The following is a 16,646-nucleotide window of genomic DNA, read 5'->3' on the forward strand; positions in this document are numbered from 1 at the left end:
GAAACATAGAAAATTGCTTAGTCATAAAAGGGGCGGTGCCACACCCTTTTTCAAAGATTTTAGCGTTTTCCACCTTAATGTTGTAATTCAATTTAGAAAGTAAAATTCTATTGATACAAAGCTCTTTTTTGCAAAGATATAGCTTATTTTATTCGGCTACGACCCTTTTAAACATCTTTTATATAAATGTGGGCGTGGTCCTTAAGCGATTTCGTTAATTTTTCTTCAAAGCATTCCTTATAGTAAAGGCAGCCTCTCTTCCGAATTTTGGTACGATAGGTTTAACGATTTTTGATTTATAATCTTAATATATAAAAAACACGTGTCACACAATTGAGGCCAATGTACTCCTAAACTACTGAACCGATTTTGAATTTGTTTTGCACCCCGTGTGTAGTTTGATCTAACTTGAAATATAGGATAGGTGACTGGGTGACTAGGGTCTCGAGATATAGGCCAAAACGTGGACCCGGGTACCCCTAGAGTGTGTATATAGAATATGGATATCAAATGAAAGCTGTTGATGAGTGCTTTAGTAGAGGTTAATTTTCATACCCCTGGGTGAATAGGGTCTCGAGATATAGGCCAAAACGTGGACCCGGGTACCCCTAGAGTGTGTTTATAGAATATGGATATCAAATGAAAGCTGCTGATGAGTGCTTTAGTAGAGGGTAATTTTCATACACCTGGGTGACTCGGGTCTCGAGATATAGGCCAAAACTTGGACCTGGGTACCCCTAGAATGTGTGTATAGAATATGGATATCAAATAAAAGCTGTTAATGAGTGCGTTAGTAGAGGGTAATTTTCATACTCCTGGGTGACTAGGGTCTCGAGCTAAAGTGGACCCGCGTACCCCTAGAATGTGTTTATAGAATATTGATATCAAATGAAAGCTGTTGATGAGTGCTTTAGTAGAGGGTAATTTTCATACCCCTGGGTGACTAGGGTCTCGAGATGTAGGCCAAAACGTGGACCCGTGTACCCCTAGAATGTGTTTATAGAATGTGGATATCAAATGAAAGCTGTTGATGAGTGCTTTATTAGAGGGTAATTTTCATACCCCTGGGTGACTAGGGTCTCGAGATATAGGCCAAAATGTGGACCCGGGTACCCCTAAAATGTGTTTATAGAATATTGATATCAAATGAAAGCTGTGGATGAGTGCTTTAGCAGAGGGTAATTTTCATACCCCTGGGTGACTAGGGTCTCGAGATATAGGCCAAAACGTGGGCGAGTGAATGCCTAGACAGTGTTTATACAATATGGATATCAAATGAAAGCTGTTGATGCGTGCTTTAGTACAGAGTAATATATTATCCAGAGACGGACTGGGACTGGGATTAGGACTAGGACTGGGACTGAGACTCGGAGTGGGACTGGGACTGGAATAAAATACTTACCACCTTCTGGGACAGGCAATAAGGGATGCAGAAGAATGAGAAGAAATTGAGAGAAGAGAAAAGAGAGAAGGAGATTGAGAAAGAGATAGAATGAGACGAAGATGGAGATAGATGAAGCGGAAAAGACGGAGGGAGGAGTGAATAAAAGGATTAGGAAAAAGTGAAGAGGGGGGAGGGCAGAGTCAGACGGAAAAAGCTTATTAAAATGTATGCAGAGAGGCCAAATTTAGGGCAGGACAACGTCTGCCGGGTCTTCTAGTCTATCTATATATATAAAATTCAAATTATGTATGTATGTATGTAGGTATAGATCGAGTTGCGTCCTAAACGGATCGACCGATCACAACCAAATTTGCACAACCCACTAGAAGGATTCCAAGGATGGTTATAGGCTAAAAATAATATCGATATATAAAAGGCCGTGGCACCTCCCATGCAAAATGAATATTTGGTACTACATAACTCTGAAGGTATTCATGCTAGAACATTGAAATTCAGTAAGGAGGTCAATCCCTAACACCCCCAAGAAAATGTGGGGTGGGTAAGAAAGGGGCGTGGCACTTCCCATATAAATGGGATTTCCGCATATCTCTGGATGTAGTAATGGTAGGAAAATGAAAATTGGTAAGGGGCTATCCAGTAAAAAGTGGAATTGGTGAAAAGGGGGCTTGGCACTTTCCCTACAAATGTGATTTTTCAGAACTATAGCTGCCGTACAAATTTAGGTTATTATAACAGCTAAAGTTTGACTACAGATTTGTTTGGCTGTTATTCCTTTTGGATGTTTAGTAATCTTCCGTCGTTAAATTTTTTATTAACTTCAGTCTATCCGCATCTTCTATCTATATATATATATATATAAAGTTAAAATTATGAATTTTTGTATGTAGGTATAAATCGGGTTGCGTCCTAAACGGATCGGTCGATCACAACTAAATTTGGATCACCCACTAGAAACCTTCCAAAGATGGTCATGAGCTAAACATAACTTCAATATTAAAAAGAGGGTGGCACCTACCATACAAACGGAATGCTTGAAACAGCATAACTCTGGAAGTATTTTTGCAAGAACATTGAAGAAGTCCAGTAAAGAGTTAAATTGGATCAATCCCTAACATCACTAAGAAAATAAGGGGCGTGGCACTACCCATACAAATGGAATAAATGGAAATTGTTATGGAGCTATATGACGTTAAGTCCTAACAGCACCAGTAATATATCGAATTGATAAAAAAAACAAGATAAATGGGACTTTCAGAACTATGGCTGCCTTAAAAACTTAGGTTATTTCAACACGTAAAGTTTGATTTGAGTTGGGTTTGACTGTTATTCCTTTAGTATTCTTTTATGTTATCTTTAGGGTTGGTATTTTCTGAACATTTCTGTTCAATTTGATAATAATTGATGCAATTTTAAGGTGTAATGATCATCCCAAAGGTGGTGCTTTCCTGTTACTTGCTGGAACAGCCGCAGTTGAAGTAAAGACGTGCTTTTTCGTCTATAGACGACTTTACGTACAAAAATGTACTCTCTTTAGAAATATGAGAGGGCATTTTGGCGGAAACAACTCAGCAGCAGCTTTTGCTAAACAACTGCATGAAATTGATTATGGCAAAATTCCTATTTACTTACTAACAGATTTGATTTCTTTTCCTGCAAGTTTTTGAGAAATTATGACATCACCTGAAGCTTTAATATCTAATGTTTCTTCCAAATATTGAATCTATCTTTACAAACTATAAATTGCTTTGAGAAAAGGCATTTTAGGCACCTTAAAAGGATGTTAATATCACTAGAACCAAGACAACTTATCACTATATTTACACAGTCGTGGAAGAGTCCCAAGCTGTGCATATCCGATTGAGTTTATTAGCTCTTTTGAGCCATCAGAAATTTCTCCTCATCGATTGATCCTTAAAAAAGGGCCCATAATATCATAATATTTATGCTTCGTTATTTCGATTCCCCACGCTTATGTAGTGGGACAAAGCTTTTCATCACAAAACTTTTACGGATGTCATTGAAGCAATTCATTTTATCGGAAAATTTCGAGAACAAAAAAGTTTAAAACCAAGGATTCCATTGATACCGATAGATTTGTCTTTTCAATTTTAAATGCCTCAAATTTCCTATCCCTATCAATGAAGCTCAAGGACGATCATTAGATGTGAATCAAGGGATTGATGAGCGCAATACAAACCTTTATAGCTTCAGAGCTTATGCAACTCAATTGTCAACCTCACCTACGCGAGGGGAATCCTGTTACAAATATGATTATATCATATAACAACAGTCATTAGCTATTGCAGAAGTCAATCTTACCAACTCATGTTTTACCCATGGCCAGTTACGCGTAGCCCGCATATTTTTATAGAAACGTGAGGTAAAACCCACGGGCATAAGCTAGTTAATAATATTTGTAAAATTCATTTTATCACAAGCGGGCGGTGATACGGCCATTTTAAAATTTTTCTCAAGAGTCCCAATATCAGTCCACACGTCAAATTTCAACATTCTAGGTGTATTATTTTCTAAATAATCAGGTTTTTTGTGTTTTCCAACATGTTATATATATAAAAAGTGGACGTGGCTATCATCCGATTTCGCTCTGTTTAAATACCAATCTATTATGAGTCCAGATAAGCTCGTGTACCAAATTTGGTGAAGATATCTCAATATTTACTCAAGTTATCGTGTTAACGAACGGACGGACATGGCTCAATCAATTTTTTTTCGATACTGATGATTTTGATATATGGAAGTCTATATCTATCTCGATTCCGTTATACCTGTACAACCAACCGTTATCCAATCAAAGTTAATCACCCCTATTCTGCATTTCGACTTGGATTGGAATTTTTTCGATTTGGCAACTTTGGTATTCTGTGTTCCAATCTCTTTCGATCCAACTTCGAATCGTTCGATTTTGTGTATTCTGCATTTCGATCGTAGTTCCGTTTTTCTAAGTTGCAAATTTGTTGGCGGAAAAATATTTTCTTTTTATTTTTTTATTAATTTATAACAGAATTTTAAAAAAATGTAAGTAAAACTTGTTGAGAAACGTAAAAGGCTTGATGGTGATTGTTTTTTATATGTTTTCAACACAAGTGCAGTATGAGACGTTGGCTAATTTAATGGCAACAAAGCGGGATTGGGGGCCACCGTGGTGTGATGGTAGCGTGCTCCGCCTACCATACCGTATGCCCTGGGTTCACACCCGAGGCAAAGCAACATCAAAATTTTAGAAATAAGGTTTTTCAATTAGAAGAAAATTTTTCTAAGCGGGGTCGCCCCTCGGCAGTGTTTGGCAAGCGCTCCGAGTGTATTTCTGCCATGAAAAGCTCTCAGTGAAAACTCATCTGCCTTGCAGATGCCGTTCGGAGTCGGCATAAAACATGTAGTTCCCGTCCAGCCAATTTGTAGGGAAAATCAAGAGGAGCACGACGCAAATTGGAAGAGAAGCTTGGCCTTAGATCTCTTCGGAGGTTATCGCGCCTTACATTTATTTATTTTTTTTTAAGCGGGATATGATGACTCCTCGGAAGCCAGCCTTCGCATAAAATTCTTGCTTCGTTTGTATTTTCTCCTCTCCACTTTGTACAAATGTTATCTACTGAGGGCATAATTTTGGTTGCATTACATCCAGAAACGTAGACAGTGACTTTGAAACTGTTGACTCTCCCATTGCTACATTATAATCCGCCCCTATTCCATGCTGGTAACTGCCTTCTGCACAAAATCTCAAAGCAGCTACTACAATATTAAGGGCAGATGTCGATGCCGAAGTCCTTGGACGAATTTAGCCCGCAAAAGTATCTAACACATACTTGAATGCATCCCTATTAAGTCGAAAGTTTTTTTGAACCTAAATAAGAAAATAAGTCATTAAACTTTACCACTTTTAAGTTCAATTTCTTTCAATTCGTCACTCATCTCAAATGGATTACACAAGTCTCGCAATATTTGCTTTTCCATTCTCGCCTGTCCAAAGCAAGCTGCTGGAGTGAAGCGAAAACGTAAACAATCCTTTCGGAAAGAATAAATAAATCTTTATAAAGTATTCTGGGCCAGTGCAATGAAATTAGCATCCATAAAATTCAGAAAATGTTAACTATATTCGTGCAGGAATCCGTTTTAACAAGACTTGGTGGCCACGGCAGGGAATTGGTCAAAAGAACGACAAAAACACACTTACAATTATGAAAGCACTACACTCAACAAAATATAACACTGCGGAAATATATTCTATTTCTTTTTTTGTACAAAATGGCGTGGATAATAAAATATAAACGTTATTCAGTGTTTTTTTTACAAATTGTCTTCAATTTATTTTGTTCCAATGTTCACACATTCCGTACAAACAGCTGATTTCGAAAAATCTTTTGCTCTCCCTCTTCTCGTTACAATTCCGTCGTAATGCAGAATACCCAACTTCGATTAAAGCGGAGCGTAGAACGGGAACGTAATCGAAATGCAGAATAGGGGTGAATATACTCTGTACAAGGCACGCTGAGTATAAAAAATATGACTGTGATTCGCTTTATTTTCTTTCGATTTCGAAATAAAAATTTTAACTTTTTATACTTTTTATTAAGAATTCATGAGCTTAACACCGGCTTATAATAATTGAATATTCAATTATTTACCCCTATTCTGCATTTCGATTAAGTTCCCGTTCTACGCTCCGCTTTAATCGAAGTTTGGTATTCTGCATTACGACGGAATCGTAAAGAGAAGAGGAAGAGCAAATGACTTTTCGAAATCAGCTGTTGGTACGGAATGTGTGAACATTGGAACAAAATAAATTAAAGAAAATTTGTAAAAAACACTGAAAAACGTTTATATTTTATTATCCACGCCATTTTGTACAAAAAAAAGCAACAGAATATATTGCCGCAGTGTTATATTTTTTTGAGTGAAGTGTTTTCATAATTGTAAGTGTGTTTTTGTCGTTCTTTTGGCCAATTCCCTGCCGTGGCCACCAAGTTTTGTTAAAACGGATTCCTGCACGAATATAGTTGACATTTTCTGAATTTTAATGATGCTAATTTCATTGCACTGACCTAAAATACTTTATAAAGGTTTATTTATTCTTTCCGCAAGGATTGTTTACGTTTTCGCTTCACCTTCCTCTACGCCGGCAGCTTGCTTTGGCATATAATTGGACCCAACGAACAGGCACAAATTATAGCTGTCTATTATAATGGAATCAATAGCCACGACTTTATTTATGGAGTTGGAAAGCAACGCATACGAAAATTGCCAAAATTGGCGAGAATGGAAAGGCAAATATTGCGAGATTTGTGTAATCCATTTGAGATGAGTGACGAATTGTAAGAAATTGAACTTAAAAGTGGTAAACTTTAATGACTTATTTTCTTATTTAGGTTCAACAAAACTTTCGACTTAACAAGGATGCTTTGAAGTATGTGTTAGATACTTTTGCGGGGCAAATACGTCCAAGGACTTCGACATCGACATGTTGTTTTTGACCTGGAAACATAAAAAACAATCATCATCAAGCCTACTACGTTTCTTAACAAGTTTTACTTACATTTTTGTTAAAATTCTATTATAAATTAATAAAAAAATAAACATAAAATATTTTTCCGCCAACTAATTTGCAACTTAGAAAAACGGAACTACGATCGAAATGCAGAATACAAAAAATCGAACGATTCGAAGTTGGATCGAAAGAGATTGGAACACAGAATACCAAAATTGCCAAATCGAAAAAATTCCAATCCAAGTCGAAATGCAGAATAGGGCTGATTATGTTTTTCTAAGAGAAACTGAAAAGAAAGAAACATTTACTGACATATTGCAATACCTTTGATAACATTACGAAATTGCCTGATGGTGATTACGTGGCGGTTTTCGAAATGGTACCATCGCAATATGCCAGTAAATCTTCTTTCTTTCTTTTCAGTTTCTCTTAGAAAAACATAATTATATATATAATATTAAATTATTATAAGCCGGTGTTAAGCTCATGAATTCTTAATAATAAGTATAAATTGAACACACCATTAAAACAAAAAAACATTTTAACTTTTTGCGAATCTGACTTTCGAACTAATTTATTAACCCTGCACCAAATCACTAAAATTAAATAAAGATCGAATTACACCTAAATTTTTACATTTAGTTGTTGTAATAGGGTATTCTAAAATCATACCCCTAAAAGTTCCAATGCTATTTTGCTTATGGCTCAATCTGTTCAAAAAAGGGACCCGGCTAGCAATTGGATCGAACCCATTTATTTTCATGAAAGATTGAGCCATTAGCAAACATGTAATTTCCTCGTTTTTTGAAGTTAGCCTCTAAAGCATACATATGAGATTTCAAAAGTTCGAAAATCCGTAGCAATTTATACATTTTTTTAAACTATTTGAGAGCTTAAACAAGGAAAAATATGGGAGTATGCTGCCTTGTTGTTGTAGTAGCGATAGAGACACTCCCCGAAGGTTTGGTCTGCTAAAGAAACAGGATTCGCTACGAGTAGTTGAGGCTGCCAATTGTGTTGTAGAAGCTATAAACTGCGTTGGCAACCCCACATTCGATTTTCTAATACCCTTTATCAATTTACACACAATTTTTGTTTAAGGATTTTCGAAACTTTTTCATACACACCTAATTTCTGTAAACTTTGATTGCTACCAAGCGCATTTATTAAGTCATGTATATCATTCTTTAACTTGTTTTCGGAGATCACCAGTTCCATCAACGGGAAATCATCTTTCTGTATAAGATTTACAAGCGCGTCCATAACAGTAGGTATATGTTTCAACTTCATGCCGGTGAGACTGCGTGTCATGTGAAGTGTACGTATCGAAGGGTTTTTCGAAATTGCTGTTAAAACGGGAGCTAATTCGGCATCCAAATCTGAAAGAGAAATTACAAAAATATTACTAAGTAACTGAGATTTATCTTGTTCATATATTTTGCACTTACTATTGTCACTAATGTCTAAACTTTGTAAAACTCGTACGCCATGTATACATGACTCTAAAACATGTGCACCTTGTGCACCTAATGTATTGCCACTTAAATCTAAGTACAGCCCAGCTGTGGACTCGTTGCACGCCAAGCCAAGTAGCAAGTTTCTGTAAAAAAAATTATAAAAATGTTAAGCATCATTTTTGGAAGATATAATTTTTTAAATAAAAAGATGATAAAAAATTTTTAAGGACTACTATAAATGAACCAAAAAATAGTAGACAATTTTTCCTTTAATACAGACATAGTCTTGTTGAATTTTGACTAAAAAACTTTAACAATAGCTCTTGTAAAAGAATTTTGGGATTTAAAACTATAAAGGTGGAGCGCAATCTTTCAATTTAAGGCAAGCCATGTATTTGGGATTAACTAATTGATTATTTAAAATTTAAACACGCGCTCTACCTTTATAATTGTAAATCCCAAAATTCTTTTACAAGAGCTAATGTTAAAGTTTTTTAGTCAAAATTCAACAAGACTATGTCTGTATTAAAGGAAAAATTGCCTTATATTTTTTGGTCCATTTATATAAAGGTAGTCCTTAAAATTTTTTTATCATATTTTTATTTTTAATTTTTTAGTACTGCCTACAAAAAGGCAATGCAAATTTAATTAGAAATTTAAGTAATTCCTAAGTGAAAATTCTTATCTTTATTTATTTGTTCAAAATAGCAAGATTTAAGAGAATTAGTGGAATTTTCGCTGACAACACTGGCGAAAACAACAGAATTCCACCTCGCATCATAACAAGAGAATTCCACCTCGTTTGTCAGCTATTTAATTTGCACAGCTGAAAATCCTGGTGAAATTCGCATACGCCTGAAAGTCTAAAAGAATCGTGGTGAAAGTCTCTAGATTTCCAGGAAGTTAGATAAAAATCGATTGCAAGATTCCCAATTTAAAACTAGTTTTCTCAATATCTCGATCCATGCACCACCTAGCGGAATTTTTTTGATAAAATATTGCATTATCACCGGGTTCTGACTTACGGCCCAAGTTTCATGTCTCTAGCTCATCGGGAAGGTACTCGAAAATCGAACGCAAGGATTTCAGCGGGAGATGTAGCTATATTGAATAGCGCACCACTAAGCGGAACTTTGTTTTCTATAAGTTGTATTGTCACCAGGCCTCTAACTAAGTGCCAAGTTTCAAGTCTCTAGGTAACCGGGAAGTTAGATAAAAATGGATTGAAATATTCCCAAATTAAAATCTGTTTTCTTACTATCTCGATCCGCGTGCCACCTAGCGAATTTTTTTTGATCAAATGTTACATTGTCACCGGGTTCTGACCCACGGCCCAAGTTCCTAGTCTCTAGCTCACCGGCAAGTTACTGAAAAATTGATTGAAATGGATTGAAATATTCCCAAATTAAAATTAATTTTCTAATATCTCGAACCATGCGCCACCTAGCGGATTTTTTTTTTTATAAAATATTGCATTGTCACCGGGTTCTGACTTACTGCTCAAGTTTCATATCTCCAGCTCATCGGGATGTTACGCAAAAATCGATTGCAAGATTCCCCTCGTTTTTCAAGGATTTGTAGTTATCTCACTTAGCGCGCAACCTAGCGAAATTTTGTTTTCTGTAAATTGTATTGTCACCAAGCCTCGAACTGTGCGCCAAGTTTCAAGTATCTAGGTCACCGGGAAGTTAGTTAAAAATGGATTGAAAGATTCCCAAATCAAAACAAATTTTCTTAATATCTCGATCCATGCGTCACCTAGCAAAATTTTTTGGATCAAATATTGCATTGTCACTGGGTTCTGACTCACGGCCCAAGATTCAAGTCTCTAGCTCACCGGGAAGTTACTTAAAAATCGATCGCAAGATTCCCTGCGTTTTTTCAGGGATTTTCGTTTATCTCGATTCGTCTGCCACCTGGCGGCATTTTGTTTTCCACGAATTGTAGTGTCATCGCAAACTATGTGCTAAGTTTCAAGTCTCTGGATCACCGAGAAGTTAGTTAAAAGTCGATCGCAAAATTTCAATTTTAAAATAAATTTTCTGTATATCTCGATCCGTGCGCCACCTAGCGGATTTTTTTCACTTGCATTGTAATGTCTCCCAGATCTGAACTATGTTCTAAGTATCAAGTGTCTAGCTCAACGGGAAGTTATCGAAAAAGACTTTTCCGTGGGTCAAAAATTCGTATGGAAATGAGGGGACAAACATGAAAGGGACTTAATATAAAGGTAATAAAAATACATAGAATGAATATAATTTATCGAAACTGCTATTCGTCTGTTTAAGATATTATTACTAGTAGCATTTTTAAAAATTCGATTTTCACTTTTTTAGTTATAAGGTATTTCAGGGAGAAAGTACACAAAAAATTACGAAGTTCACATCTCATTTTTAGTTTTTTTGATTATAAGATATTTCAAAGAGAAATCACTCGAAAAATTTCGAAGTTCATTATTAATATTTTGGGAAATTCTGAGGTTCGAAAATGATTACAAATTTAAAAAAGCGTAACATTAAATTCCAATTTTCAAACATTTCTAAGTTCAAATATTAGGAAGTTTGAAAAATTTTTAAAAGTTCGTAAAAGATTTGAAGTTCTGAAAAACTTCAAATTTTTAAGGCCGAACATCATGCCAAGAACTGCAATAACAAAACTAAGCAAACTGCATCAGCTAGTTTGTATTGGCGTAACCTTGTGCCTTAGTGGGAATACCTACCTTCCCTATTCTAATAGGGAAAGAGTCAGCACTTGCTGGACTTAGACTTCAAAATATCTCTGAGCTGATTATAGGACACATGACAGGGCATATGAAAGTAATAAATTAATTCATAGGAAATCTCGTATGTCAACTACGTGATGCAATAGTCCCTACGCTCAGAAGCTCACGGAATTTTAAGGTGTCCATTGTGGACAGAACTTTTTGGGAAACAGGGAACCCTATACTGACCCTGGCTGAGACGTCTGGTTCACGGACGGATCGACATTTGGTGACGAAAAAAAGGGAGCTGGCATATAGGGGCCGGCCTTCAAGAAATCGATACTAATGGGATTGTTTCGCAAAATATTTCAGGCAGATATCCATGAAATAGAAGTGAGAATGTCTATGAGGAGGTTTATCATCGAGGAGTATCCTCATTATGTTAGACACCCAGGCAGACTTACGTGCCTTGCAGTCTTACATAATTACTTCTAAGCTAGTGGATGAATGTATTGTAGTCCTAAATACAGACTATTGAGCCAAAAACAAGGTTTTTTCAGGATGGGTTCCCGGGCATCAGGGAAATGAAGGCAATGAACAGTCAGACCACCAAGGCAAGCAGCATTCTATCCAGAGCAGTGAGCTGCAATTATTCACCTTTTAAGGTTATTAGTGGACTAACCAAAAAATTAGTGTTAGTGCGTATGCAAACAAAGAATATCAAGCACTTATATCCACTAACACACATTTACATAGTCATGCTTCGTAAACTGAATAACCGCTTATAAGCCACGAGGCAGTTCAGTACTCAATTGCCTTATTGAGCAAGAAATTCAACTGTGTTATACGAACACACTAATTGGAATAAGTAAGACTAACAGTGCAATAAAATGAATAAAGTCATATCAGTCTCCTGACGCTAGCAACACAACGGTGTACACGAAATTAAACTGAATACAGCGCCACAGTAAAACCGATGATATACGAAGTATACAGTGTATTACACACGAAATCAACGTGCTACTTAGTTAAAGCGACTATGGCATCAGTTTATACTCAACAATGTCATATATGTATGAGACATATGTGTTACGGTGCACTCGTATGTATTTTCTATTTTATGTGCTAATCACTCACAGTATTTGTCTGTACTTAACTAAGTACACATTTTGACACAATTTTTTGGCTCATGACTAAGTCACTAATTTTATTAGTATTCAAAGCAGTTCTTTGGTCTAGAGTCTATTCTCTGGACTCACAAAGGCACACGCTAAGGAACCCGTAAGTTACTTGGAAACAAAGCAGTTCAGACGACACTGGATTGAGTACCCAGGGCAAGGGCAGGCCAAAATGTTTATACCCCGAGCAAGGGGAGTATCAGCCAAACTCGTTAATCTAAGCGGAGGACTCACGAACTCTCACTGAATACAATGGGGTACGCTGTAGTCTTCTCTATCACCTAAGTAAGTTAAATCTAGCCAATTAACAAATCTGTCTCTTTTGCGAGTTGGAGGATGAAGCGCCGGTTCACATTCTCTGCGAATCTGTCATTTTGGTAAGGCAGAGGATTTTCCAAATAGGTGGCATGACTCTTTTTTGAATCCCTGGTTATATGAAGTTACGACAGAAGAGGTTCTTAAATATATTAAAAGCCCTTCCATACAGTAACAGGCTGAAAAGTCAAGCACAATAGCTCTAAATAAAGGTCGCAGTGCATCGAGGGCTAGTAATAATGTGAGCCTTCCGATACTTGATCTTCAGATAACACTTTTGCCTAGCCTCCGTTGTACAACTTAATCTGAATACAAATTTACTATTTGCATCGCCTTTCTTTGTTTCTAGGTGCCAAATCATAATTCAAAACTTACTTGAGTGCTTCCATGGGCAATTTACAACCGGCAATATTTAAATGCTTTAAACTTAGTGTACTCGTAAAGAATTGTTTAAACGATGGCGGTATTTCTTTGCCTTTTTTTGTGCTAAAAGAATTATGTGAAACATTTAAATGTGATAAATGCGTTGCACAACCGCGTAGAAGGGCACCAAATAACTGGAAGGAAAAAATTCAACAATTATATTTTATAATACAAAACAAATGAACTTTGCTGCACTTACATTCTCCAATGTTATATCAGTCGATGAGAGATCCAAATGTTCCAAGACATTCGGTTGTGCCAGAAAATTGTGTAAATTCTGCAAAAGTGAGTGTGAGAATATAAAATTATTCACTAATAGGTATTTTCAGAACAATTCTTCATCTTACTGTTATATCATCCTTTAGGCTATTACCACTTAAATCTAAATACGTGAGCGAATTGGATATACTCTGATTCAACGATAACGAATGTGACATCTGATTCACGCCTTTCGATGTTAGACCACAGTGAGCGAGCGCCAGCTTGCAGAGACCTTTCGATACTTTGGCAATAGGACCGGCTAGATGAATAGCACCTAGAGAAAGGATAAGAGATATGTTTAGTAATGTTGGGATACATGTTTTTCTTAACTCTAATTTAAGTTTTGAACTAGTTTTAAAGCGGAAAGCGTTAGCAAAATTATATATACAAACGTTTAATATACAAATTTTGAATGCATTTTATTGTCCAATTTCAAGGAAACTTAAATCATGGTTAATGGATTTCAAAAGCCCAATTCATAAGAAAATTTAAAACATTAAAGAACATTTTTTACATGCCATAACACATTTTTTTTAAGTTTAAGGTAGGCTTTAGGGGAAAATTTTGGTCTATGAGAACAGTGATAAAACATTAGAATCTTAAAAAATGCTTAAGCACAAATAAGGATACAATTTCGGGCAATTTCGAATATAATGGGAAAACTGCTAAATTAAAAAATATTGGAATTTCGAAACACTTTGAAATTCGTTGTTAAAATGTATATCAATTTCGAAACGCTTGAATGCTTGACTATGTTTGGAGCTTTGAAATATTCGAAATCACAATTTCATACAAATTTAAAAGTTCAAATACTATAGTATTGAAAACTCGAAATTAAAGAATGACTGGAACTCCAAAAAATTATCCAGTTCAAGAAATAACAAAGTTCAAACCCTTGGTGTTTGAAAAAACGTCAAATTAAGAATTTGAGTGTCAATCTTAATAACTGTCTAATGATGGAAATAGAAAACCCAAATACTTTTAACTACCAGTTTTGAATTGAATTGTAAATTTCGAAATACTTGAATGTTTGAATATGTCTAGAACTTTGTAATATTGAAGATTACAATTTCGAATAAGTTTCAAAACTCAAATACTTTAATATCGAAAATTCCAAATTTAAGCAAAAGCTTTACTGGAACTCCGAAAATTAACTAGTTCAAGGAAGAATAAAGTTCACATTCTCACTAAAATTGGTGTTTTGAAAAAACCGTCAACTTAAGAATTAGAATTTCAATAATTGAAATTTTGAAAAACTTCAAAAATGGAAAAACTCCAAATGTTAAACCCACGAATATGATAAGAATTTCAAAGTCTTTAGAAGTTTCAGTTCGACTACAATCTTAAAAAATAAGTTGTAGGCGGTTTTCAATTTTTATGTAATAAATTACTATAATCTTAAAAATTATCAAAATTCAATAAAATTAAGATTTCGGGAAGTTTTGATTTTCTTAGAAAACCATATGCAGTAAATTTAATTGATTGGGATTACGAAATTAAAACCAACTCAATTAAATTGGATTTAAAAACTTATATTGCTCGAATATTTTTGAAACTTTGAAAAAATCCTGGCTACAATTTCGAATTAGTTTCAATGTGCAAATATTGAAAATCGAAAACTTTTAAGAACTAAGAATTTCCAAGAAAAATAGCGATTGAAACTCAAAATTTTTGAAGTTCGAAAGCGATCAGTATTTAAAAAATTTTAAAGTTGAAATATGTTTACAATTTCAAAAAACTTTAAACTTCGACTTATATTGGAGTTTTGAAACTGTAACATTAAGATTGCAATCTAGAAAAACCCTATTTCTTTGAGTTTGAAAACGAAAGAAATTTTGAACAACTTCAAAACTTCGTATAAAATACCACTTCGAAAAACAATTCCGGTAGCAATTTCGAAAAAAAATGCTATAAGCCGCATGTGAATGGAATCTGAAAGCGTCGTATTTGAGTTTGAGTTTGTTAGCAATTTCGAAAAAAATCAAAACCTCTAATGTGATTATAATCTCAAAAAATTTCAATGGTCGAAAATGATTTTTGGAAAAATTTGAAATCAGTCTAAGCAAAAACCAAACATTTAGGCATGTTTAGTATTTCACTTATACTCGATTTTGGTTGCTGTATCCTGGGACCGTATCGTGTTATACGATCACGTATGAAAAAAAAAATTTTACTCAAATGATAAATCATGGATCAAATGAGTGGCTCGTAGCCACTATTTCACAAACATATGTATTTCCTTAGTCCGATTCACGGTTTCAGAGCTATTGTGATTTAAAAAATTGATTTCGATCACGGATCGAATGGGCTCAACACCCATTTTCACTCGAATGTGCACTACAGAAAATGCCTGATTGTAATTTAAAAAAGTTTAGACTTCGAAAAAATCTATTAAGACTTCGAAAAAAAGTTCAACTTGGAATTAGATTGGGACTTACTAATAGTTTTGAATATCATTGTAAATATTCAAATGAAGTATAATTGGAATTTCGAAACACTTCACTAAAATTTATTAAAATTTGTGAAAAATTGCAAAGTTGTAGAAAACTGGATTTGAATTTCGAAATTTGCGTAATATTTAAGAGCTCATACTAACATATATGTATGTATATAAAATAAATTTCATAGCTGTATACATATATAAGCATTGTAAATAAAGATTGAAAACATTATAAAAAATATTGTTTAATAGAAAAACTTAAATTTTCGAATGTACGTGTGGACACAAGCGATAGCAACTGAAGTAAACTAAGGGCTTCACGCCAGTCTTTTTAATAATAAATCCTCAAATTCTGTTAAACTTTTTTAGTTCTTATATATTTTTCCTATGAGCTATTACAACAATTTTTGTTTTAACTTAAGTTGGGAAACTATTGCATTTTGAAAATTGCTTAAGTCGACTTAAGTTGTTGCCGCCTGTTATAACACTCAATTTTAAACTATTTTTCAGGCTTTTATATTCTTGCTACTAGACCAAAATATACCCTCAATTTTATGAAAAAAAGTGCATAGCATAACATTATTTAAAATTGAATTCACAGGCTAACAATTTTCAAATATTTGCATTAACCTTATACTAGGTACAAACACACACCAAATTGGCAAATTTATACCATTTGGGCAATTTATTACGCAATTTATCATGTAATAAATTGTAATAATAAATTGCCAATTTAAATAAAATTGCGTAATAAATTGTTTCAAACGGCAAATGCAACCTTGTAAAGTGTGTTTCTTGAGTAGATTTCAACGTCAGTTTAGGCAAGGCTCAACCATATGGTTGGCTCATTTCATCAGCTGATTTTATTTTTTTCATTTCACTGGAGTAGGATTTGCAAAACAAGAGGAATGAAACCAAAACATTGAACACATTTTCTTACAACACAAACAAATTTCAAAGTTT

At 34.7% G+C, this 16,646-nt stretch overlaps 1 protein-coding gene across 4 annotated transcripts in view; it reads right to left on the reverse strand.

The window, feature by feature from the left end:
• The window catches only part of LRR (Leucine-rich repeat), a 446,397-nt gene that overhangs the window by 36,217 nt on the left and 393,534 nt on the right, over positions 1-16,646 (reverse strand). For all 4 annotated transcript variants that reach the window (XR_010951282.1, XM_067775595.1, XM_067775596.1 and 1 more), the window contains exons 10-14: positions 13,330-13,517; positions 13,182-13,259; positions 12,935-13,116; positions 8,357-8,508; positions 8,036-8,287 (exon numbers count right to left, since the gene is read on the reverse strand). Coding sequence is in view for 3 of the 4 variants with exons in the window: in XM_067775595.1 (XP_067631696.1) it covers positions 8,036-8,287; positions 8,357-8,508; positions 12,935-13,116; positions 13,182-13,259; positions 13,330-13,517 (852 nt within the window). In the remaining variant the exon portion in view is untranslated. The remainder of the gene's footprint in view (positions 1-8,035; positions 8,288-8,356; positions 8,509-12,934; positions 13,117-13,181; positions 13,260-13,329; positions 13,518-16,646) is intronic.

This window comes from Eurosta solidaginis, chromosome 3, assembly GCF_040869045.1.
Source record: "Eurosta solidaginis isolate ZX-2024a chromosome 3, ASM4086904v1, whole genome shotgun sequence".
Taxonomy (NCBI): Eukaryota; Metazoa; Arthropoda; class Insecta; order Diptera; family Tephritidae; genus Eurosta; species Eurosta solidaginis.